This window comes from Myxine glutinosa, chromosome 4 (assembly GCF_964187855.1).
Source record: "Myxine glutinosa chromosome 4, kmMyxGlut1.1, whole genome shotgun sequence".
In the NCBI taxonomy this organism is placed as follows: domain Eukaryota; kingdom Metazoa; phylum Chordata; class Myxini; order Myxiniformes; family Myxinidae; genus Myxine; species Myxine glutinosa.
The window spans coordinates 206,783,232-206,809,285 of NC_136264.1; the positions used below are offsets into that span (position 1 = coordinate 206,783,232).

The 26,054-nt window shown below is 48.5% G+C and overlaps 1 protein-coding gene across 3 annotated transcripts in view; it reads right to left on the bottom strand.

Annotated features, from left to right (window-relative positions):
- Positions 1–26,054, bottom strand: part of LOC137425659 (bridge-like lipid transfer protein family member 2) — a 193,457-nt gene that overhangs the window by 98,036 nt on the left and 69,367 nt on the right. For all 3 annotated transcript variants that reach the window (XR_013623278.1, XR_013623279.1, XM_078776940.1), the window contains exons 21-24: positions 4,040–4,158; positions 2,850–3,067; positions 2,342–2,526; positions 701–800 (exon numbers count right to left, since the gene is read on the bottom strand). Coding sequence is in view for 1 of the 3 variants with exons in the window: in XM_078776940.1 (XP_078633066.1) it covers positions 701–800; positions 2,342–2,526; positions 2,850–3,067; positions 4,040–4,158 (622 nt within the window). In the remaining 2 variants the exon portion in view is untranslated. The remainder of the gene's footprint in view (positions 1–700; positions 801–2,341; positions 2,527–2,849; positions 3,068–4,039; positions 4,159–26,054) is intronic.

Below are 26,054 nucleotides of genomic sequence, written 5' to 3' on the forward strand. Positions count from 1 at the left end.
CTTACCGTTTCCCCCCCGTAATTGTCCGGTCCGCGTCGACGACACGCGAGGAACGCCACCGTTTGCTCAACCCTCTTCGTCCTACCATCTTCTCCGCGGGGTGATTCGGGGACCGGAGCGAGCTGTGGACGCCATTCCTTGGACCATCGCCCTGACCATCTACATCCCCGTGTGAGTGTCTGAAAGTGTGACTGAGTGTGAAACGGGCCCGTGTCCAGGGATAAGTAAGACTGCACTCAGGCTGCACTGTGTATTCTGTTTCTTCTTCTTCTTATTGTACAAAGTGTTAATAAACCAATCTGTTCTTCCTTTCTTCTTAATCCGACCGTATTAGTGATTTCTTCCATTGGGTAAGCGTGGCACGATTACAACCGCTCGGATCGGGTTTAGTACCTGTTAACGGCCCGGATCACGGCTCGCTATCGCTCGGCGTTTCCACTACAACCGTGGTTCGGCCGGGGTTATTTCCTTGCTTCCTGGGAGGCGCTGGTAATTAGGTAATAGGAACAATTCGGCCTACCACCCTATTCAGCGCTGACCGGAAGGAACGTCATAGCCCCGGATCACGTCGGCTAGATAAGAGACAAGGGGATTAATCCCCCCTTGGTAAGGGGAAGGCCGACGTTTGAGATCAGCAACAATATTCAATCATTCATCAAAAAGAGACACCAATATGAGACAATCTGAACTGAAGACGTACAGGCAGTCAGAAGGTGCCGTTTTGTTTCCGCAAAGACACTTCCACAGCCACAGTTCATCTCCACACCACGCTGGCGTGCAAAAGAAGCCCAGTAACAGATCTGTAAACACACAGTGACCCGAATAGTCCATTATTAACCACGTGGTTGTGACGAGCATTTTTGGACATTGGAAGATTTATAAAATTCAAGGTGAGGAGTGGGGTTCATGTTTAGTTTAATTTCTCATCAAACCAACTTTGACAGGAGCTTATTTTGACACCAACGTTATAAAACAAACAAGTTCTGATTACTAGTAAACTGCACACCCACGTTAAGAAAACACCTGGCAGTACAGATCCCTCAGCGACAAAAAAAACTTGAAGGTGTTAACACAACAAAATGAAAGAATTATCTGCTACCATCCAGATATTAAATAACAGACAAACAAATATTAAATAAGGCAATTCTCTGTTTGTGTGTACATCTGAAAATAATAGAAAAAAAACAGGGCTGGCCCAATCTCCACCAAATTTTGCATATTATGTGTGGGTAGTACCCAGGGTCGTCATCGGCACACAGAAAACTCGAGCAAAGTCGATGGTGCGCCACCGTAAATCCCCCGGTTTCCACCAAAAGCAAAGTTGAAAGATGGCGAAGGGTTCCACCAGGAATGACAATATCAAATTTTGAGTGAAATTTTTTTTTCTCATTTTGACCCCTGTAACCTTTGCTAAGTCCCCACTCCCTTTGAGGCATGAACCAGGGGTAAAATCTAAAAACAAATCGTTAAATATTTCATGAGGTTCCAAAATGTCGATTTGCATATGCAAAGTTTCATTAAAGAATGTTCAGGAATGTTCCCGTATTGTATTTTTTGGTATTTGACTCTTTGGGCCAGGCTAACCATTATACTGCTCTCACCACTTCTTACCATGTGGTGATCATAACTACCACATTCGGTGAATTTCTTCCCAACCGTTTAGGAGTAGATAGCGTGATGGACGGACGGACAAACAGACAGACAGATAGAGCCGATTGCAATGTACCCCCGTTTTTTCCAAAAAGGATGGGGATAAAATACCCCTCACCAATGCGAAGGGGTGGGGGGAAGAAAAAAAATGTGACAATGCTCCCAAACGGAGCAGGGCCTGGTTGCGAGAATCTATCAGGTGGAAAAATTGAAAGCGCCGGATATGTGATTTATCCACAGGTTAGGCTTATCCGGGCTTCTAGCAACTGGGCCCAGGTGTTTCTGGTCTTGTAAAACAGGTGCACATGCAGCTATCCTGACTTTCCTTGGGTCATTCACACGTATATAGGTCAAAATATTATTTTATATGCAGCCTGTGGCTGCTGGCTGCATCATTGCTGGGAGCGTGTTTGTGGTGCTGATGTAGTGCCCCATTTTCAGTAAACTATTACTCATTTTTCAGACATCCATAGGATGACAGGCTGAGTCAACCCACCTGGTGTTGTTTAATGGCACGACAGGGGCTCAAACTCAAGACCTGAAGATCTTAAGCCAGCCACCTTAACAGCCAACACCAGGCTTAGGTCAAATAAAACAGTGATTTATATTTGCTGTACTGTTTCCTTCAGAACAAAGCCATTCATGATTAACTCAGGCAGGTAAAAGTACAGTTCACAGCCCGAGGTCACACCTTCAACTGCGGGAAGGATAAGGACAGCGACAAGCTTGCGTAGTGCCGGCTCAGTTTTGGCTTGCTTGGCCGCAGGTTTCCAAAGAGGCTTCCGGAGCAGACAGGATGCGACACGGCCGTGTTGGTAGCCCAGAAAGTATGCATCCAGCGCAATGTGGTGCTGTACAGGAGGACTTGGGGGGAAGCTCCATTTGCAGCGATTGAAAAAGAGGAGGCAAGAGAGGAGTTGGAATGAACACACATTTAGAGATATAACAAAAAGGGTTGAGAGATGGAGAGTGACAGAACAGGAAGTACAAATAATACAAGAGGATAAAAGAAATCTTGACTAAAGAGGTCGAGGGGTGTGACGAAGAATGTCAGAACGATTTTTCGGTTAACGGGAAATTTTAGAACTAAAGTAGAATAGCTGAAGTCATCGGCAGGAAGTGATGAAGTTACAGGCAGAGCACCAATTACATTTCATTCAATCAGGAATTACCCACATTATGTTTCCCTTTGTACTCACCATCACCTCCCTGAGAGTTAAGGTTCAGTGTGAGGCTGAGGCTTTGTGAGCGGAAGCTGCGGAATGAATCATGTTGAGATCCTGGCATTAGTGCTGGAAGGGCATGAGGGGCACAGGGCATGACGGCCCAATGATCGGCCGGGTCACCACTGCACTGCCATTTGAGCTCGACCTTCATGTTAAGGGATGGAACCCTCAGGAGGCAGCAGTCATCGTATCTGCAATGGATTTGATTGCACAAATATCGTGACTATATATACACACATACCCTAAATCCACCTCCTTCAAATTCCGACTTCTTTCCTGAAATCCCCTGTAGTGTCCATCTTGTTATCCCGTGTACCCCGCCCCAGCCCTCTCCCTTCCACAGATTTCCCGATGTCCCTGTTGTCTTGTCTGCTGGTGTTGTGTTTGCCTTCCTCTCCCCCCTTGTCTCCTGCTTCCTTTATTATATGTTCTGTGTGTTAGGTTTTACACGAGCCTCGACTTCGTATAGAAAAAAAAAGTTTAAAATGATGATATTTACTATTAATCATGTTGGGATAGGGTGCTGTGAGTGACGTAACAAATACATATTGTTTTTTTGGGGGGTTCCGGAGCTGCAAGATCAATTATACAACCACTAGTACCGCTAGAATGTACTAACAGGAAATGGTACGAACCCTACTCCTCTCATCCAAGGATATTTCTCGTATTCCTATATTCTCACGAGTCCGATTTGCCTTCAGGAACAGAACAATCATGATTACCTATTCTGTAATTGCCACTCTTTCATCTAAATGCTGAAAATTATGTTCAAAAGCCTATTTCAATTACAGATTGTGCAGCAGCAACGGCCGGTTAAAAGTTCCCGGTGAGCAGGACCGAGTCAGTGTAAACACACGCAGCGTATGCGTTAAAGGCCTTGTTTAGCATTCATATATGAACGGGTTTGAACACACCAATAAAACAATAAAAATTCAAAATATTTTGGCACTTAATTATTTGTGACAAACATGTAAAAACTTTAGTTTGTAAAAAAACATAAAAAACCCTTAAGTTTCAATAATTTTGGTCTTCAACACAACTTAAGTAATACACCTGAGCTACTCCTATTTTTATGCTCAACTTATTGGGTGGAAATTCAAGCAATAAACGCTAGGGTTCTGGGTTTCTTTGTAAAGTGTTTAACAGTTTTAGTTGTGCCGTACTTGGATGCCGTGCGGACGTTGAGGTCAAGGTCACCCTGGAGGTCAAATACGCCATCTTTCCAGGTGAGTTCAAAGGGACGCCACTCCCAGTGCATCTGTTCTGTCATATTGTAAGGATCCTACAAACAGACATAGTCTACAAGTCATGTTAACGTCTAACCAACGTGTTTGTTATCATTAAATCAACAAAACTCAGCAAACGGAGGTATTTTGGAAGGTTTCACACGAAGTTATTACACATGGTATAAAAATATTAGGAGTTTGGAATGAAAACACAAGTCACCGCAACATGGTTTCCGGTTGTTAGTTGTCAGGGGAAAACAGATTATCTTGAATTGAAGTGGAATTCTGTGGTGTTTAGCATTTCAAATGAAGGGAAAAACTCACTCCAAAAGTTTCACAAGGACAGGCTGAGTCAACCCCCCTGGCGTTAATTCAGCGATCGACCGGGATTCGAACCCAGGATCCTCGGATCCTAAGCTGGCACCCTAGCCGCTAGCCCAACACATACAAGTTGATAGTTTTCATTTGTGGGTAAAGATATGGCTGAGGGAGTATAGAGGGGAGATGGAGAATGGGAAGAGCTACAACATACAGAGACCTTAAAATGGGACAAGACGGGATCATTTGTCGTTTGTAGTTGGTACTCATATGTGGTATCACTTGACAGAAAAAATAGAGGGAGCTAGGAGAGTTGATCTGTTTAAATATATATATACATATATATATATATATATATATATATATATATATATATATATATATATATATATATATATATATATATATATATATATATATATACACTAGCTTGGCTCGGCTCGCGCGTCGTTATTGAGGAACGGGCTTATTTTAGCTGAGGAGAATGACTGTACCTGAGTTGTTGTGTTGTCATGATTTACACCAATCATAATACAAACAATTACTTTGCAGAAATGTATTTGTTGTGTTTGTGATATTACATTTTTATAGGCAATTTAGGTTGAAGATTTAGGTTGAATGTTTTTTTTTCAAGAAAGAACCCCTCAGCACGTACATAGGGGAGGGGTAGGTGCAGACTGGAAGTTTGGGACGATTACACCTCACCACCACGTAATTCAAAACACCTCACACGTAATAAAAACACCTCACCACCACGAAATTAAAAACACCTCACAGCCATCAAACACGTAATAAAAACACCTCACAGCCATGAAACACGTAATAAAAACACCTCACAGCCATGAAACACATAATAAAAATACCTCACCACCACGAAACACATAATAAAAATACCTCACCACCACGAAATTAAAAACACCTCACAGCCATAAAACACGTATTAAAAACACACCACCACAAAATTAAAAACACCTCACAGCCATGAAACACGTAATAAAAACACCTCACAGCCAGAAAACACGTATTAAAAATACCTCACCACCACGAAATTAAAAACACCTCACAGCCATAAAACACGAAATAAAAACACACCACCACAAAATTAAAAACACCTCACAGCCATAAAACACGTAATAAAAACACCTCACAGCCATAAAACATGTAATAAAAACACCTCACCACCACGAAATTAAAAACACCTCACAGCCATAAAACACGTAATAAAAACACCTCACAGCCATAAAACACGTAATAAAAACACCTCACAGCCATAAAACACGTAATAAAAACACCTCACCACCACAAAATTAAAAACACCTCACAGCCATAAAACACGTAATAAAAACACCTCACAGCCATAAAACATGTAATAAAAACACCTCACCACCACGAAATTAAAAACACCTCACAGCCATAAAACACGTAATAAAAACACCTCACAGCCATAAAACACGTAATAAAAACACCTCACAGCCATAAAACACGTAATAAAAACACCTCACCACCACAAAATTAAAAACACCTCACAGCCATAAAACACGTAATAAAAACACCTCACGCCATAAAACACGTAATAAAAACACCTCACAGCCATAAAACACGTAATAAAAACACCTCACAACCACAAAATTAAAAACACCTCACAGCCATAAAACACGTAAAAAAAAACACCTCACAGCCATAAAACACGTAATAAAAACACCTCACAGCCATAAAACACGTAATAAAAACATGTCACAGCCATAAAACACGTAATAAAAACACGTCACAGCCACGAAATTAAAAACACCTCACCACCACGTCATTTAAAAACACCTCACCACCAAGTAATTCAAAACACCTCACCACCACGTAATTCAAAACACCTCATCACCACATAATTAAAAACACCTCACCACCACGTAATTCAAAACACCTCACCACCACATAATTAAAAACACCTCACCACCACGTAATTATAAATACCTCACCACCACGTAAATCAAAACACCTCACCACCATGTGATTTAAAAACACCTCACCACCATGTGATTTAAAAACACCTCACCACCATGTGATTTAAAAACACCTCACCACCTTGTGATTTAAAAACACCTCACCACCACGTCATTAAAAAACACCTCACCACCACATAATTCAAAATACCTCACCACCACGTGAATCAAAACCAGCACAACGTTATTAAAAACACTTCACAACCACGGAAACAAAAGTTTGAGGGAGTCGTTAAGTGACAACACAGATACTGCCCAGATGTGTAGATATATAGATAAATGACTGTTTTGCCATTTTGTCATTGTTTAAACCAATCATAATTCAAACAGTTATTTTGCACAAATGTATTTGTAATATATGTGATATCACATTTTATAAACAATTGAAGTTGAAAAAAAAAATTCCCCAAAAAATTCCAAAAAAAAAAATTGGAAATTTTTTCAAAACAATACCCTTAGGACATACCGACGGGAGAGATATGTGCATACCAGAGGTTTGGTACGATTTCACAAAAGTTTGAGAAAGTAGTGCAGTTGATCTAAATTGGCTGCTGGCTGCATCATTGCAGCCAGCAACACAGGACAGACACTGCACAGATATATATATATATATATATATATATATTGTTACGGCCCACGGATAAGGATGTTGGTTTGCCGAGCGGATGGCCCCGCGGTCGTACAGTTACCCCGACTAACCCAATTCCCGAACGTTGGCCGGATCGCGCCACAGATATTCAATAGGGAAAAGACTAAGGGGACACGGATGTGAAGAAGAAGCAGACAAAAATGTTGGAAATACGAATATAATTTATTTGCTATTTACAGGCTCAAAAAAACCAAGGAGAAGGAAAGATAAGAAAATAATATACAGAAGATATTAGACACAGTGCAACGCTAGCTTATACAAACTTAATTAACCCAGGGACAAAACAAACAGAACAAACTCACGTACACAAAAGGATGGATGGGCAGGAGGTGGATGGCTGGAGGGAGAGGAAAGTCCAAGGGGTCCTGCAGCACGATCAGTGCGTTTGGCAGCTGCCGTTCCTTCGCGGCCCTGCTCAAAACCGCCGTCCAGGCCCCAAGCGGCTGTTGAGTGTTGTTGCTGCTGTGGCCGCCGCTGCTGCTGCTGCTGTGGACGTCGCGTGCTTTGCCAGGACGACAACAGGCTTTGTGCTTCCCTGGTTGATGATCTCCTTAATGTTCTCTATGTTCTTTTGCTCACATGCCAGCCTCGGACTCTGTTCGGAAAAGCACCAGCTCAGGAACAAGCATCGGTCCACTTGATCAGCCGTTGCTGTGTACAAAGCTTCCTTGGGTGATCTCAATGTACTCTCGCAGTTGGTTCTCTTACAGTTGGTTCTCTCTGGATGATCTTTTTACACGACTCAGCAACTACTCCACTTTACAACGTCCTTGCGCGCGCGCTTTTATAGCGCCTCTGGCGATCAAGCCGCCGGCCTTCAGGACACGTCCATCGGTGTGCTCACCTCAGCCCTGGTTGGTCGCGCGACCCTCTGGCTCCGCCCTTGATGACGACGGGCGGGCACGCCTTTCTTTTTTGTTCAATGTTCAATAGCACATGTTCAATGGTGGTTTTGGAGGGGATGTAATTGGCAATCGAGGCTTGGCAATGACGAAAGGGGAAATGAAAGTTTTGGGAGTGGGAATGGGGAATGAAAGGAATCTACTCTATTTCACTTGGTGCAATGGAGTGTCATCTTAATGGGAGACAATGCCTTACCTTAATACACATAATAAAGATATAACTATCAACCAGGGGGAAATGTATGATTGGCTAACGTGTATGCTTTATGGAATTAACTACGGGAACGCCCTTTGACCTTTATACAACACTGGAGGCAGGAGGGTCCAGACTTAAGCAAGAATTCACAACAATTTACTACAATACAACACAATAAAAAAAATACAATCCTCGTATCCGCAACACTGCACCCTCCTCCTCTTAGGCACGTCCCGGGCCTATAACTTTAGCTTAGTGTGACACGTAGGTGTAGTTCCCTCTACCTTTAACCTGACCCTGAGTGCGACAGTTTTAAAACATAAATACATATGTCCCGCTGCTCCATTGCACCCTACCTAACAGACTCACGCCCACAGCTAACCGAATTGCGGAATGGTCTTCAAACTATACATTGACGGTGGGGAGAATTATTTACACTGACGTTATTTTATTTACAAAACGCAACCCAGGACCTGTGATTGTTCTTTCTGGGGGGGAGACAGTCTGCTCTGCATCGACGCACCATGAAGCACCCACAACGCACCAACACACCCCCAAGCACCAATCGGTGCACAGTCATCATTGTTCATCAATAAAAACAACAACCCCTAACCCTGCAGGTGGTCTCTTGCTCTTCGGCTCCCTCTGCTGGCAATTATTATTTTCCTGGTGTTGTCATCTTCCTTTGCTGGCGGCCTATTTGCAATAAAATGCACCTAACGTGTCCGTTTTTATTTTCTTTATTTATGGCCCACAGGGCCGACTAGTGTGGTTCACCTGTGGGGCATCGGTGCCCTGTGATCAAGATCCGCCAGCAAGATTTCGGGCCTTCATGGCCGGTTCCAGCAGAGGGGCCATGCCCCAACCCATGGGGTCCATAAGTGGTGCTCGGCCACAGACATGTGGTCCATAATGTGGTGCATCGATGCAGACAGCTGGTTCTGGGAGTTCCGGGCGCACAATGGCGGACTCACGCACGCTCCCCTCGGCACCCAGTGGCGCACAGGTCCTCATGTGGGAGACAAAAAGGGGGGACAGACAGATGAGCGAGGGGTAAGGTCACAAGGGTACACATCAATAAGGCAATGCAAGGTGAAGTGCGTACGGAGAGCGAAGTGAGAAAGCTCGTCCCTACCGTACGTCACCCCCCCTGTCACCTACACTACCCTTGCCCTTACCCCATATGTACAAAATCTACACATTACAAATTTGTCGCTACTGTCACGTCTTCCCCATATTTCCCCTATACCAAATTCGTCTTCACTCCCTCTACAAAATTTGCCATCACCCAATTCATCATCAATCCTCATAAGGAGGAAGAGATGGAACAACAAAGAACAATGTCACACCCACGTCATGATGCGTCTCACAATCCAAACATTTGCATCAATAAAAATAATAAAAACAACCTGGCATGGTGTGGAGGTACGTCATCTCAGGTGAGTGGATGTAGATGGTGCGAGGAGATTTTCATCCTATCTATCCTCTAAATGCCATTAACACACTTTACACTACCCGGGGTCTTTCCCTGCCAATCCATTGGCCAACTTACACTATGGGTTCTAAAAACCAATTCCCATTGACCAAACTGTGGTGATTCTCAATTTGGGGTCTCACTCCCCCGATTCATCTCCCTGTGCCCTTGTACAATTTCTGGGCTGGGTCGTGCAGCTCTCCCAGCAGGTCTACCCACCTGCACACCTCCCTGTAGTTGCCTCCGAGCTTACCTGCTCCTCACCTAACCTATCTAACTGGGGAAGGCCCCTCCTGGCTCTGTCACCCCTCGGTGCCCTCTGGCACTGGGCTACCCGGGTCCGTCCTCCAGATCCTCGGGCCCCATCCACAGCAACTCTACCGGCTCCCAGAGCCCACCTGCGGCCTCACCTGGCCGACATCCTCACAGTGGTGGAGTGCCCAAACCAACTACACACACTAACAGGCTACACGCCCAGCCATTTCCACAACACTAATGCACCCATCCAAATACCATTCTTTCACCCGCACCACAGATGCCAATATCCAACCACAATTTATCTATACCCTCTACCTAACACTTAAACTACCCTCCCCGGGTATTCGTGATGGGGGTCCACTCTTCCCCCATTCACACCTCCGCACCATCCACTCCACTCCATAGTTTCCACCATACTCACTCCACGACCATCCATTCCAATACTCCATATACTCCATACTCCAGGTATTCCACACTCCATGTATTTCACACGACCATTCTCCATACACCTGTTGTTGCACACCTGTGCAATCACACCTGGTGCCACCTGCACCCTCCTCCTCTTCCTGGACCATTTGGTCAGCACAATACTCATCACTATCACTCACTCATTCACTGCTCCATACACCTGTCCAGTTGCACACCTGTGCAATCTCACCTGTTCCTCACACACGGCATAATCTCATCTACCTGTTGCCCTGCTAACTTAGTGCTCCCCGTCTTCCCTTTAAACTAAGCACATACCACGTCATTATCATCCAAACTAATCTACCTGCGTCCCCACTACAGGTATCATTGTCACTAACTAATCTTAACGTTACCTAAGGTCATCTTCTCTAGATCCCTATCATTATATCCTAACCCTCCCGGGCTAGTTTTCACTGCCATAAACCCCATAAGTCTAATGCTCCTTTGCCCCCGCTGTGAGGGATGACAGAGTTGCCATCCCACCACATCGGGCATCTCCCACTACCATCCCCCCAGTCCTCTGACGCTACGAGCCCTCGTCGCAAGAGGTACTGGGTCCTGCCTCGGCATCTAGAGCCGAGGCGATCCATGAGGGCGCCTGCTCGCCGGCATAAGGTCTTATCCGGTCGGCATGGACGATCCGAGGGAGGGCCCGTGGCCCCATTTTGATCTTAACGACCACGTCACAGACTTGCGACAGGACGACTCCCGGGCCTTGCCAGGGGGAGGTGAGTTTTGGGCACCTGCCCTTCCGCCTCCGGGGATTAAAGAACCAAATCTTCATCCCCGGAGCGTATTGACTCCCCTGGCTCCGGTCGTCGTACCTGCGCTTCATCTTGGCCCCCGCCAGATGGAGCTGGCGGCGGGCGAAGGCATGGACCCGCTCCATGCCTTCCTCCAAGTGACGTGCGTAACCCTCCCTCGGCGGTGTATCCGTGGTGTCTGGCACGGGACCGCATAGCAAGTCGGCGGGAGCCCGTAACTCCCGCCCATACATAAGCAACGCTGGACTGCATGCGGTGGCCCCGTGCTGGCTGGTTCGGTAGGCCATCAACAAGTACGGGAGATGTTCGTCCCAGTCATCCTGACGGGTGGTGGTGAACAATGCCAGTTGTTGGATCAATGTTCAATTGAACCTTTCCACCATCCCGTCAGATTGTGGCCGCAAGGGCGTGGTTCTGGTTTTCCGAATTGACAGGAGTCTGCACACATCTTTTAATAATTGGCTCTCAAAATTTCGTCCCTGATCGGTGTGCAGCTCCTGTGGAATCCCGTGCCGACATACAAATCCTTCCACGAAGGCCTGTGCTACCACCCCGGCTTCTTGGTTGGGGAGGGCATAGGCCTCCGGCCACTTGGTGAAATAGTCCATTACAACGAGGATATACTTATTACCTTGGCGGGTGCGGGGCAGCGGTCCTAGAATATCCATAGCCACCCGCTCAAGGGGGGCCCCCACCTGGTGTAATTGAAGGGGGGCCCTCATCCTCGTGCTGGTCCCTTTTTGGCAGAACAGGCGTCGCATCTCCGACACCAGTCCTGTATGTCGCGCCCCATATTTACCCAATAGAACCTCCGGCGGACCCGAGATGTTGTCTTTGTCCTGCCCAAATGGCCGCCAGAGCGGGTACCATGCACCTGTTGCAATATGACGTTCTTAAATTTGTCAGGGACTATCACCAGCCAGGAAGTTCTATCAGAGGGAACCTCCACCCACTTGCGATATAAGATGTTGCCTTTCAATTCCAGGGTCTGCCACTGAGCCCAATACGCCTTTGTCTGTGCCCCGAGGGGGGTGACCTCTTCCCCCTTTGGTCTTTGCCCAAATGTGACCCATTGGAACACCGGCCCCAGAACAGGATCCTCCTGCTGGGCCGTGCTCCAAGCCAACTCTCCAAATTCCTCGTCCGCGGTTAGTGGAAAAATTGGCCCTCGCACCCGGGTTGCCCGGACGACGAGAATCGGGGCAGAATCGCCCAATTGCTCCCTCTCCTCGTGTCTCGCACAAAATTTGCAGTTTTCCCCCAGACAAGGACGCCGAGAGAGTGCGTCCGCCTTACCATGGGCCTTCCCGGCCCTATGGGTCACATTGAAATCGTACTGCTGCAACTTTTCCAACCACCTTGCAATTTGGCCCTCCGGTTCCTTGAACCGAAGGAGCCATTGCAGGGAGGAATGGTCAGTTCGAACCGAAAATTTCCGCCTGGGTGTAAATGGTTCATGGCAGCCAGCATAGCCAATAACTCTTTGCGAGTGACAATAATTTCGCTCGGGCCTACTTAAGGCCCGACTATAGTAACCAATCACTCTCTCCACGCCCTCCTGTGTCTGAGACAAAACTGCGCCCAATCCTTCCTGGCTCGCATCCGTGTCCATGGTAAATGTCCCGTCACTAGTGGGGTAAGCTAGAAGGGGTGCGGATGTTAGACACCCCTTCAATTTTTGGAAGGCCTCGTGGCACTCCCTTGTCCAATTAAATCGCGTCCCCTTCTCCGTAAGCCGGTGGAGGGGACGGGCCAACTCCGCAAATTTCGCCACAAAGCGCCGGTAGTAGGAGCAGAGTCCTAAAAATCCCCGCACCTCTTTGATGGTACGTGGTGCGGGCCACTCCTCTACCGCTTTAATTTTGTCTGGGTCCGTTTTTACCCCCTCGCGGCCGATAACGTGACCTAAATAGGCCACCTCTCTTGCAAACAAGGTGCACTTACTCGGGTTCAGCTTCAACCCTGCCTGTCTGAGGCACCCGAACACCTGGTCCAAATTAGCTACCGCCTGGGGGAAGGTCTTGGCATGTACCAGGACGTCATCCAGGTATACCAGGCATGATTGCCATGGCATGCCGCCTAGCACATGCTCCATTAATGGCTCAAAGGTGGCGGGGGCGTTACACAAACCAAACGGCATCACAGTGAACTGATACAGCCCCTTACCTGTGGAAAATGCCGTTTTCTCCTTCCCTGTCCGATCCATCTCCACCTGCCAATACCCACTCTTGAGGTCCAAAGTTGTGAACCAATTTGAGCCCGCAACGGCATCGAGGGTGTCATCAATCCTTGGCAGGGGATATGAGTCCTTGAGTGTCACGTTGTTTAGCTGGCGATAGACCACGCAGAACCGCGTGGTCCCATCTTTCTTTTTGACCAGCACAACAGGTGACATCCAAGGACTTCCCGAGGGCTCGATCACGCCTGCGTCGAGCATTTTTTCAACCTGCTCGTCAGCTTCTGCCCTCTTGCTCCAAGGGAGCCGTCGGGCGGCCTGACGAATAGGCCGGGCCTCACCGGTGTGCATCTGATGTTTCACCAGGCCCGTACGTCCAATATCCTCGGTGGACAAGGAGAAGAGGTCCAAATGGGACCCAACCAGTTTGTGTAAGGCCTCCCTCTGGGTACCTCCCAACTCTATGCTACTCCGATTTACCATCTCGCAAATGGGATCGGGCCAATTCCTAGAACTTATTGAAGGCTCCCCCTGGGGCCGGCTCGGCTGGATGTTCTCGCCCCTCACTGACGCGACTTCTCTCACTGGGGTGCAGCCAGCTACCTTCGTGCCCCTCACTATAGTGCGTGGTTCGGTGCTAATATTAATTACTCGGATGGCCACTACCGGCCCGTCCGTTTTTACAAGGGTGCGGCCCACGATTAAACCAGGTATGGATCGCGCTGCCACCGGTTCGACCAGGCCGCAGGACTCCTGCCATGACGGGCGAGCTGACCATCGGGCCGGCACTATGGCCTCGGCCCCCGGAGGGATGGTCACTGTCGTGAAAATCAAGCTCAGACACGACTTGACCTCTGGGTAGGTTTAATATCATTTAGATCTGAAGTACATCCTGTAAAAATACATTCATGCAACAGGCATTAAAATCAGAGTATTTCATGAGCAATGGTCGATTCAATATGGCAATGGTCCAATAGAGAGGACAGTCAGCGCAGCATTTAGGGGCGTACATACCATTCAAACTACAGGACTATGTCACAGTGAGTTCCGCTGGAGTGTCCGTGCGCCCCGGTTGTCCCGGGACTTATAGACGCCCCTTTTGAAGCGAGCACTCCCTGGGTTCACCTTGGTATAATTTCACTACAGTCACGGCCTCAGGAGCCTCCAGCTCCACCCTCTCGGCCGGGCTCACCCCCTCCAATGGTAGCTCTTCCACTCCCCATCGCAGGATCCCCCGGCTCAAGTCGATTTTACAACCGCTGGCAGTCAACAAATCCAACCCTATTAAGCACGGGTCGCACACCTCCGCCACCCAAACCTCTATCTCTTGCTTTACCGATCCCAACTTGAGGGTCACAAAACCACGCCCTATGATCGGAGCCGTTGCCCCGGTAGCCAGCTGCAAACTATGATTTTCCAGACGCTGGATTTTACCCCAGCCGTCTGCACTCGAATTAAGGACCACGGGACTGATGATCGTGGCGCTGGCTCCCGTGTCCACCACGGCGTCTACCCCCACGCCGGCAATTTTGCACCGAATTGTCAAACTACCTGTTCCAATTTGGCCACAATGAATGACCTGTCGCGTCAACGAGGGCTTCTCTCCATCCCCTACTGCCGAACACCGCGCTGCATGCCCGGCACGTTCTAGTTTCCCGGGCCCTGGCGGGGGGGTGTCTGAGGTCGGCTAGGCCGATCGATACGGGGCGGAGTTGAGGGCATCGGTTGGCGGGGAACATCCCGGCGCGGGGCTCGACACTCCCACGCACGGTGACCCATCCGAGCACAATTATAGCACCTCACCTGGTAAGGTGCTTGCCTCCGGTATTCCAAATTTCCCCCCCTGTATGTCCGAATTGGGGTACTCTGTCGGGGACTACCGGGGGCCACCACTGGAGCCGCCTGCCATGGTCCAGGTCCCGCTAGACGCCGATCCACCAGCCTCCAAACCATGCTCTCCAGGTCAGGGACCCTGTCGGGGGTGGGCCCCCTTAGGGGGCCGCCCCCCATCTCGGGCCCCACCTGACGCACCGCCACTGCGTGGTGCTCGCCTCCCCGGGCCAGGGGCCTCGCTGCTTCCCAACGGGCTGCAGCGTCGGCCGCCTGACTCATGGTCTGCGGGCGCCACATGGCGAGCTGTTGTCGGAGCTCCAGATCCGGAAGGGCCTGGATAAAGTGATCCAGCGCCAGGCTTTCCTGGGAACTCGCTGCCATGTCTGCGTGTGCAATCTCTACCGCGCGGCGAATATCGTGAGCAAGTTCCCCGATGGTCTCCTGGGGCTTGCGTTTTCGCTGCGCAAGTTGAGCTTTAACAAGCTCGCTTTGCTGCTCGATACCGAAGCGATTAATTAAAGCCGCACGGAGAGCTGGCAGGGTGAGAGCACCCGGTGGTATAGCTATCAGCACCTCCGCCGCCGCACCGCGCAGTGCCCCTACCAGGTGTACTCCATCCACCTTCGTCCGGATTCCAACCGTTGCCTTTACACACGTACTCAAACTGCGCCAGGTACGCCCTCAAATCACTTTTGCCGTCATACGGCGCGAGTGGGACCTTGTGGGCGCCCGAAGGTCGGACCCCGCGCGTCACTCCTTGCGGGATCAACGCGGGACCAAACCGTTCGGGCTCCCACAGTACGCTATTCCCGGGGGGCTCCCGCGCATCCCCCGTCCCTCCAAACACTACCCCTCCTGGTGTCGATGCCTGGGCCGCCCTTCCGCAACCCGCTACCCACTCCATACCCACACACCCTTGCTCACCAGCACCCCCCTCACTCCCCATAGCCAGACCTCCTTGCACACCTCCTCTTTCCATACACTCCAGACCAGTCATACATCTCACCATTGGTCCCTCACGAACACCCGGATCCAAATCAACCCCCAAGCTGACTGAAGCTCCCCTCACATCATATGCATTTCCGAATATATCGCCACTCACCTTGGCACCTCGTCTCCGCACCTCCTCTGCCACCTGCAAACTCTTTATTTGGTTAGTGAGCACATCATCACGATTCGAGCACAGACCTTGTACCAATTCCATCACCTCCTCCTTTATTTCCTTTTTAGTTTCCCTTCGTCTCTTCTTAATTTCACTCACCCCTTCTTCCACCTCCTCTAATTTTTCCTTTACCTCCTTCATCTCCCGGTGCGCCCCCTCTATCTCTTCCTCTAACGCCACTTTAACCGTTTCTATGTGCGTCCTTACCTCTCGGTCCTTCGTCTCCATTACTTCTGTCACCTCTTCCAACTTCTTCGTCAACCCCTCATGTACCATCTGACATTCCTTCTGTGTCGCTATTAATTCATTTTTTATGTCTTTTTGTGTCGCTTTTAACCCCCCGATTATTGCAGTGTTCTTTTCCACTTGGTCTACGAGTTCCTTTTGTCCCACTGTCAGCTGTTCTACTCCCCTCGTCAGACCCTCTATTCCCCCTTGTAACCTCGCCGTATTATTCCTCACCTCTTTCTCCATACGCTTTTCACCTCGCTTTACCTCCTCGCGTACCCCCGAGACCTCCTCGCTTACACCTCGTCGTATCTCCTCCTTCATCTCCTCCCTCTCTTTTGTCGATGCCACCCTCATCTGTCCCAATTCATCCCTCTGAGCATCCAATTTGGTTTCTACCCCGATTTTCACCTCCTCTATCTGCTCTCCCATTTGTTTAATTTCTCGGGCGGATTGCTCCCCTATTTCCCGCAATTTGTTTTCCATCTTGTTTTCTAACCCCTCTAACCCATTTTTCACCCCCTCTATCTGATTCTCCTGGGCAGCCATTCTATTTTCCACCCCCGTTAACCCATGTTTCACCCCTTCTATCCCATTGTCTAACCCCTCAAATTTCTTGTCTAACCCCTCAAATTTCTTGTCTAACCCCTTAAAATTATTGTCTAACCCCTCAAATTTATTGTCTAACCCCTTAAAATTATTGTCTAACCCCTCAAATTTATTGTCTAACCCCTCAAATTTCCTGTCTAACCCCTCAAATTTCTTGTCTAACCCCTCAATTTGATTTCCTAGTCGCTCCCCCATTCTGTTTTCCAATCCTACATTCCCCATATGGACGATTGCCTGTATTTGCACCATGAGGCCCTGCATGTCAAAGCCCGCTGGTAGCGCGGGCTCGGCTACCGCGCGCTCGTACGAGGCGCCATTTTGTGCGTCTGATACCACGTGCGCGAGAGCGCCATTTTGCGCGCCTGAAACCTCCTCAACCACCTCCTCATTGCCCTCCTCCACATACATTTCCCCCAGGTCCTGGATCGATTCTACCCCGTCTATCTCTCCCACCGACATCCCATCGCCTTGACCAGCCATGGCGCGATTTCAAAATTCGGGTTTTGTAAAAAAAACAAATTTCAGTAGCTCGTAATTTTGAGCGCGTTAAGCGCGCTTCGGGTCCATTCCCGCTCCCGACACCAATTGTTACGGCCCGCGGATAAGGATGTTGGTTTGCCGAGCGGATGGCCCCGCGGTCGTACAGTTACCCCGACTAACCCGATTCCCGAACGTTGGCCGGATCGCGCCACAGATATTCAATAGGGAAAAGACTAAGGCGACACGGATGTGAAGAAGAAGCAGACAAAAAGGTTGGAAATACGAATATAATTTATTTGCTATTTACAGGCTCAAAAAAACCAAGGAGAAGGAAAGATAAGAAAATAATATACAGAAGATATTAGACACAGTGCAACGCTAGCTTATACAAACTTAATTAACCCAGGGACAAAACAAACAGAACAAACTCACGTACACAAAAGGATGGATGGGCAGGAGGTGGATGGCTGGAGGGAGAGGAAAGTCCAAGGGGTCCTGCAGCACGATCGGCGCGTTTGGCAGCCGCCGTTCCTTCGCGGCCCTGCTCAAAACCGCCGTCCAGGCCTCAAGCGGCTGTTGAGTGTTGTTGCTGCTGTGGCCGCCTCTGCTGCTGCTGCTGTGGACGTCGCGTGCTTTGCCAGGACTACAACAGGCTTTGTGCTTCCCTGGTTGATGATCTCCTTAATGTTCTCTATGTTCTTTTGCTCACTTGCCAGCCTCGGACTCTGTTCGGAAAAGCACCAGCTCAGGAACAAGCATCGGTTGTACAAAGCTTCCTTGGGTGATCTCAATGAATGATGAGATGATCTCAATCTCATCTCACCGTGAGATGCGGTGAACCTGGATGCGACATTTAATGGGGGAAATAGGGGAAGGTCGGGGCTACAGAGTGTTTTTTACAGAAAATGGGACTAGGGAATGGGGGATTGGGGATAGTTGGGAAGTATTGGGGAAATAGGGGAATATTTACAAGCGGATATGGATGGATGTAAATCCCATATCCGCAACATTGCACCCTTCTCTACCTCGGGGCGTCCCGACCCGATAAATTTTTACTTACTTTAGTGTGGCACTCAGATGTAGTTCCCTCTACTATTAACTCAACCCTGAGTGCGACAGTTTTACAGATGTTCACAAATGAGTAAATATGTCCCCCTGCGACGTTGCACCCTTCTCCTCACAGAAACACACCCACAGGATAACCGAATCGCGGAAAGAATCCTCAAACTAAACATACAGCCGGTAGGGAGGATCATTTATACAAGACTACACTGATATTTACACAACGATCCAGGACCTGTTTTTGGAGGAACACATGCAGATGTTATGCATAGAGAGAGAGCACGCATGCCAGCATCGATGCACGCATCCAGATGCACATCGATGCACGCCAGCAAAGAACCGTTGCTGTGTACAAAGCTTCCTTGGGTGATCTCAATGTACTCTCGCAGTTGGTTCTCTTACAGTTGGTTCTCTCTGGATGATCTTTTTACACGACTCAGCAACTACTCCACTTTACAACGTCCTTGCGGCGCGCTTTTATAGCGCCTCCGGCGATCAAGCCGCCGGCCTTCAGGACACGTCCATCGGTGTGCTCACCTCGGCCCTGGTTGGTCGCGCGACCCTCTGGCTCCGCCCTTGATGACGACGGGCGGGCACGCCTTTCTTCCCCGACCCGAGCACATGTTCAATGGTGGTTTTGGAGGGGATGTAATTGGCAATCGAGGCTTGGCAATGACGAAAGGGGAAATGAAAGTTTTGGGAGTGGGAATGGGGAATGAAAGGAATCTACTCTATTTCACTTGGTGCAATGGAGTGTCATCTTAATGGGAGACAAGGCCTTACCCTAATACACATAATAAAGATATAACTATCAACCAGGGGGAAATCTATGATTGGCTAACGTGTATGCTTTATGGAATTAACTACGGGAACGCCCTTTGACCTTTATACAACACTGGAGGCAGGAGGGTCCAGACTTAAGCAAGAATTCACAACAATTTACTACAATACAACACAATAAAAAAAATACAATCCTCGTATCCGCAACAATATATATATATATATAGTTGAGGATTTGGGAACTGTGTGTGTAATTTGCTGTAAAATATACCCTTTTGTGTGCTGTAAATATTCCTTGTAAATACCTCCAATTGTAAAGGTCAAAGGTCGTCCTTAGTTAAGCCATCGCACACACGCAGCCAATCATAAGTTTCCCTCAGTAGTTATGTCCTTCGTAAATGTCAGTATAAGGCTCTGTGGTCCACTAATTCATTGCGTTGCATCAATTAAATAAGATAGTTCCCCTTTTAAGTTTCAGTTCCCAAATCGCCTCTTCAAAGTGCCAGTAACTTTGGGTGGGGTTTTTGGCATCACCTTCACACCAAGACTCCATTGCACACGAGGTCATCTCGGAGCCGAAGGTGGGAGGAGTCAGCAAAGCGCCAGGAACAAGGCGTGGCTTTGCCAACGCCTCCTCGAGGGGCGGGATCGGTGAGCCCTCACGACCAATCGAGGCCGAGGCGAGCTCACCGATGGGCGTTCCTAAGAGGCCGGCGGCTTGATCGCGACGCGCCTGATAAAAGGGGGCGCGGAAGGACTGCGAGAGAGATGAGAGGGATGCGGCAGATGCGGCAGAGACGGGAGCTTGAACCATCGCAGCTTGAACCACAGCAGCTTGAACCACAGCAGCTTGAACCACAGCAGCTTGAACCACCGGAGCTTGAACCATCGCAGCTTGAACCACCGGAGCTTGAACCATCGCAGCTTGAACCACCACAGCTTTGAGCTTTAACGGTGGCTGCTCACCTCGAGCACACACCAACCGGACCCGCATCCTTCCCGCTCTGAGATCCCACCTCATCCGTCCAGCCATCCACCTCCTTCCAGTCATTCGTTCCTGCCTTCACCCCCCGTGTAAGTCTGATTGTCGTCCGTCTTTTATGTTGTCCTGGGGTTAAGTAAGATTGTATAGAATAAGCTAGTATTTGCACTGTGTCTTCCTCTTCTTCTTCTTCCAGTTACTTTCGTTATCTTTCCTTCTCCTTGGTTCTTTTTGATTGTGTACAATAATAATAATTAGTAATAAATCCCTGTTCTTCCTACCTTGTCTTCTTCTTCACATTCGGTCACTTTAGAGGTTTCCAAATTGAGTGTACGTGGCGCGATTCGGCCAACGAATATGAATCGGGTTTAGCCCCTTCGATAAACGGCTCACGCCGCAGTTCGCTTCGCTCGGTGCAACCAATCTATTACGCTGCGGCCGTGAGCGGGGGTGTTTCCTTGCGTACCGGGAGGCGCTGGTATTTAGGTCATAGGACGGTTGGGCCTAATACCCTACCCAGCGCTGACCGGGCGTGACGTCATACCCTCAGGACCACGTCGGTCAGTCATAGACGAGGGGATTAATCCCCCCTCGATAAGGGGGAAAGAGGCCGACGTTTGGTTCCGCAACAATATATATATATATATACACACACACACACACTACCGGTCAAAGTTTTAGAACACCTCAATTTTTCCAGTTTTTATTGAAATTTACGCAGTTTAATGTCTCAATGTACTCTGAAATTAAGCATAGAACAAATAAACAATTGGAGATAAAAAAAAGAAATCATAGAATCATTTGTTTAACAAAATTTAATTTAAAATTTTGACTCAGAAAAGAAGCCACCTTTTGCAGATATAACTGCTGAACACACTCGTGGCATTCTTTCTACAATGGAAATCAAATATTGTTCGGGAAGTTCTTCCCAACACTGTTGCAGAAGTTCCCACAAATGTGTTGCACTTGTAGTTTGCTTTGCTTTCACCCTTCTGTCCAGTTCATCCCAAACCAGCTCGATGGGGTTTAAGTCTGGAGACTGTGCTGGCCATTCCATGATTTGAAGCCGACCGCCTTGTTCTTTTCCTCGAAGGTAGTTTTGACATAGCATGGCGGTGTGTTTAGGGACAACATTATCTTGCTGTAGGATGAACCCCTGACCAACTAGGCGTATGCGAGAGGGTATTGCATGGGGCTGCAAAATGCTGTGGTAGACCTTTTGGTTCAGGGTGCCAGTCACTCTGTGCAAGTCGCCGACTCTGGATCCAGCAAAAGAGCCCCAGAACATCACGCTTCTTCCTCCATGTTTGACAATTGGTGTCACACACTGAGGAACCATCCTTTCGCCGACTCGACGGCGTACAAAAACCCTGCTTGATGAACCAAAGATTTCAAATTTTGATTCATCGGTCCATAAGACCTTCTTCCTGTTTTCAGTAGTCCACTGGCGGTGCTTCATGGCCCAGGCAAGCCTCTTTTTCATATTTTTCCATCTTAGCAATGGCTTTCTTACTGCCACTCGACCTGTCAAACCTGCAGCTCGAAGTCTTCTCTTCACAGCTGAAACTGAGACTTGCTTACTTCGACGAGTGTTAAGCTGTGCTTGAAGCTGTTGTCCAGTGAGCCGCCTATCACGCAAGCTGTTGACTCTCAGAAACCTGTTTTCTGATTCTGTTGTGGCTTTGGGTCTGCCAGACCTCTTCCTGTCAGAGTTTCCTCCAGTTTCCAATATACTACTTCCTGCAGTGCAATATTGTCCAAATAATGCTTCAGAGGGTGTAATAACAGTCTGTTCCAATACTGCTTTTATACAGACAAGGGGTTTGAAATCAAGTAATCAGCAGAGGTTGGGACACCTGTAGGAATTGTTTGCATCAACTTTCAAGGCTTAATTTACTTACATTGCTGCAGAACAGCTGTAAGTTGTTAACCCATTACTTGTTCCCTGAAGAAGGCCTTTTTTTTACAATATAACTGTACAATTTACATTATTTTCCCGTTTTTGCTAACCTAAACTTTTTTTTAAAACCTCGAGCAGTTTACTGCTTACCTTTGTACCATTTCAGGTTATTCACTGGACTTGAATTGCTTAAATTTCAATAAAAACTGGAAAAATTAAGGTGTTCTAAAACTTTTGACTGGTAGTGTATATATAATATGTATGTATACTATATATTTTATTTTTTTCCTGACTGCAAACCTCCTAGCTGTTGATGAGCAGGGCAGAGACAATGTGTCAGCATGGCAGGCGACACTTGTTGCTCGCAGGTTGTGCAGCAATTGCTGGGGTGAGACGCTATCTGCCTTACTTCCTAGTCAAGTTAGGGGGTTCAATGTGTGTGTGTGTGTGTGTGTGTGTGTGTTTGTATGTATGTATGTATGTGGATATATATATATATATATATATATATATATAAATATATATATATATATATATATATATATATATATATATATATATATATTGTTGCGAATATGGAATTTGGCCTCCATATCCGCTTGTAAATATTCCCCTATTTTCTCCAATACTCCCCAACTTTCCCCAATCCCCCATTCCCTAGTCCCATTGCATGTAAATAACAATCAGTAGAGCCGACCTTCCCCTTATTCCCCCATTAAATGTCGTGCCCAGGTCCACCGCACCACACGTAGACAACTTTCGGACATCTTCCTAGTTATTCTTAGTCTATGTCAGTTAAGGCCTCGTCTCCATTAATTATGACTCTTCGTTGCACCAGAATGTGATTATATGGCATCAGTAGTGAGTTTAGGACCTTTCCCATACCTCCTTCCATCTTCTTCCCCAACAATTACAACAACAACAGAGGAGATGGCGGCGGCGCGGGGGAGGATGCGTCCTCACACCGGCTCGATTAGCGCCATTGACCACGCGCTCCACGGGGTTACCACGGAGGGGCTGGCTGTCAGCTCCTCCTCAAGGGCAGAGCCTGGTAACCCCCCGCACCCAATCAGAAGGGCGGACCGATTCCATCTGGGGCGGCGCTAACGAGCCGAGGGCGTGTCACTCCCCGCCGGATATACGCGGCCACGTAGCGGACGTGACGTCAGATGCGCCCCCAGCTGGAGAAAGAAGGACCTGCGAGCGCTGAAACAGATGCGCCTGAGTTTGGAGAGGCCTGAGAAAGACCCGCCTGAGAAAGAACGTCACCTCTGAGCGCTGCGACGAGACCTCCCCGCATCTCTGGACCGAACCGTGTTGATCCTGCCCCGAGCCCAGGTGCACCTGGAGCCATCGCTACCCGCCTGTCCTTTCCATCAATCCCCGTGTGAGTCAGCTTTGTCCCGTTTATCTGTCGTCTGTTGGGAATAATATAAGATTGTGTCTAAGTGCTTGTCTTTCTATGTTGTACCTCTCGTCCCTGTAATCTGACCTTCCGCACGAATATAATCTCCTCCGGAGGTCTTGAGAACCGTATCCCTGGTGTCGTCATTTTAATCCCAGCCGTGTGTCTGTTCCTTCATTGACCTAGCATCGCGCGACTAGTCAACGTTCGGCTTCGGGTATAATATCGAGTATAATCTTGTGCAGACGTGGTCATCCCAAAACCGCTCGGTGAATAACATCCAAGCCACGTCTGTAACAATTGGTGTCGAGGAGTGGAATTCGAACCCGGGACTAAATTTATTAGGCCCAAATTTGTAACAGTTAGAATCGATTTGGAGCGCGTTTCCCGCGCGAAATTATAACGGCCGAAATTTGAATTTGTTTTACGAAAATAAAAAATAAAAACCGAATTTTGAAAGTCGCGCTATGGCGGATCAAGACAGCTGGGGTCCGGTAGAGGAGAGAGAGGTAGGGTCGATCCAGGACCAAAATGAGGGACAGGAGGAGAGCGAAGCAGTGAGGGCGGCAGGTTCGCAAAATAGCGCCGTCACGCACGAAGAAGCGGGCGCGCAAAATGGCGCCTCGCTGATCACCGCGCCAGCGACCGTGGCAGCGCCCCCGGTGGATTTGAACTTGTTTTTTATGCAAATGAAGGCCCTTATGGACAAGAATAATGAAGAAATGGAAAGCAGAATAATGATGGGAATGAGGGCTGACAGGGAACAAATGGGGAACCGGATGGATGCTCAGAGTGAGCAATTGGGGGTAATGGGGAACCAAATGGGGGTAATGGGGAACCAAATGGGGGTAATGAGGGACGAAGCGAGGGGTACTGGTGAGGGGTTAGACAAGAAATTTGGGAAGTTAGACAATAATTTTGAGGGGTTAGACAACGGGATAAAAGAAGTGAAAAATGGGTTAATGGGGGTAGAAAATAGAATGGCTGCCCAGGAGAATCAGATAGAGGGAGTGAAAAATGGGTTAGAGGGGTTAGAAAACAGTATGGAAGGCAAATTGAGGGACATGAGGGACCAAGCGGAAAGGGAAGTTAAACAAATGGAGCAGCAGATAGAGGGGGTCAGAATGGGGGTAGAAACGAAATTAGATGCTCACAGGGAGGAAATGGAGCAGATGAGGGTGGCATCTGGGCAGGAGATGCAAGTGATGGGAGAGGGGATCAGAAGAGGAGTGAGTGAGGAGGTCGGAGGAGTGCGCGAGGAGGTGAGGCACTGTAAGGAGCGCATGGAGAAGGAGGTGAGAAAGGGGACTGTAAAATTGCAAGGGGGTATAGAGGAGTTGACGCTGGGAGTAGAACAACTGACAGTGGGACAAAAGGAGTTGGGGGAACAGGTAAAGAAGAACACAGCGGTAATAGAGGGGTTAAAATCGACGCAGAAGGAGATGAAAAAGGACGTAGGGGTAATTAAAAAAGAGTGTCAGACGGTACATGAGGACTTGACGAAAAAAATGAACAAAGTGGTAGAGGTGATGGAGGTTAAAGAGCGGGAGGTGCGGGAGCACATAGAAAAAAATAAAGTGGAGTTAGAGGAAGAACTTAAAGGGGCGCACGAGGAGATGAAGGAGGTGAAGCAGAAATTAGAAGAAGTGGAAGAGGGGGTGAGCGAAATTAAAAAGCGACGGAGAGAGGATAAGAAAGAGATAAAAGAGGAGGTAAAAGAATTGGTCCAGAGTCTGTGTTCGGATCGTGATGATGTGCTCATTAACCGGATGAGGGATTCGCAGGTGATGGAGGAGAAGCGAAGAGAAAGAGGACCCGGTGTAAGTGGTGACCAATATGGTCGTGCGTATGATGCGCCAGGTGATTTAATAAGCTTGGGGGTCGAGATAGACCCGGATGTTCGTGAGAGGCCAAGAGTGAGGTGTATGGCTGGTCCGGAGGGTATGGAACGAGAGGTGCGAGGTGTGGGTGAGCAAGGTTGTGGTGGTATGGAATGGGTAGCGGGTTGCGGAGGTGTGACCCATGCATCGACACCAACAGGGGTAGTTGTTGGAGGGACCGGGGAGGCACGAGAGCCCCTTGGGGGTAGTGTACTGTGGGGGCCCGGCCGGTTCGGCCCCGCGCTGACCCCGCAAGGGGCGACGCACGGGGTCCGGCAGGCGGGCAACGACTCACATACGAGGTGGTCCCACAAGGTCCCACTCGCGCCGTATGACGGCAAGAGTGATCTACGCGCGTACCTGGCGCAGTTCGACTGTGTGTGTAAGGGCAACGGTTGGGGTGAGGACGAAGGTGGAGTACACCTGGTGGCC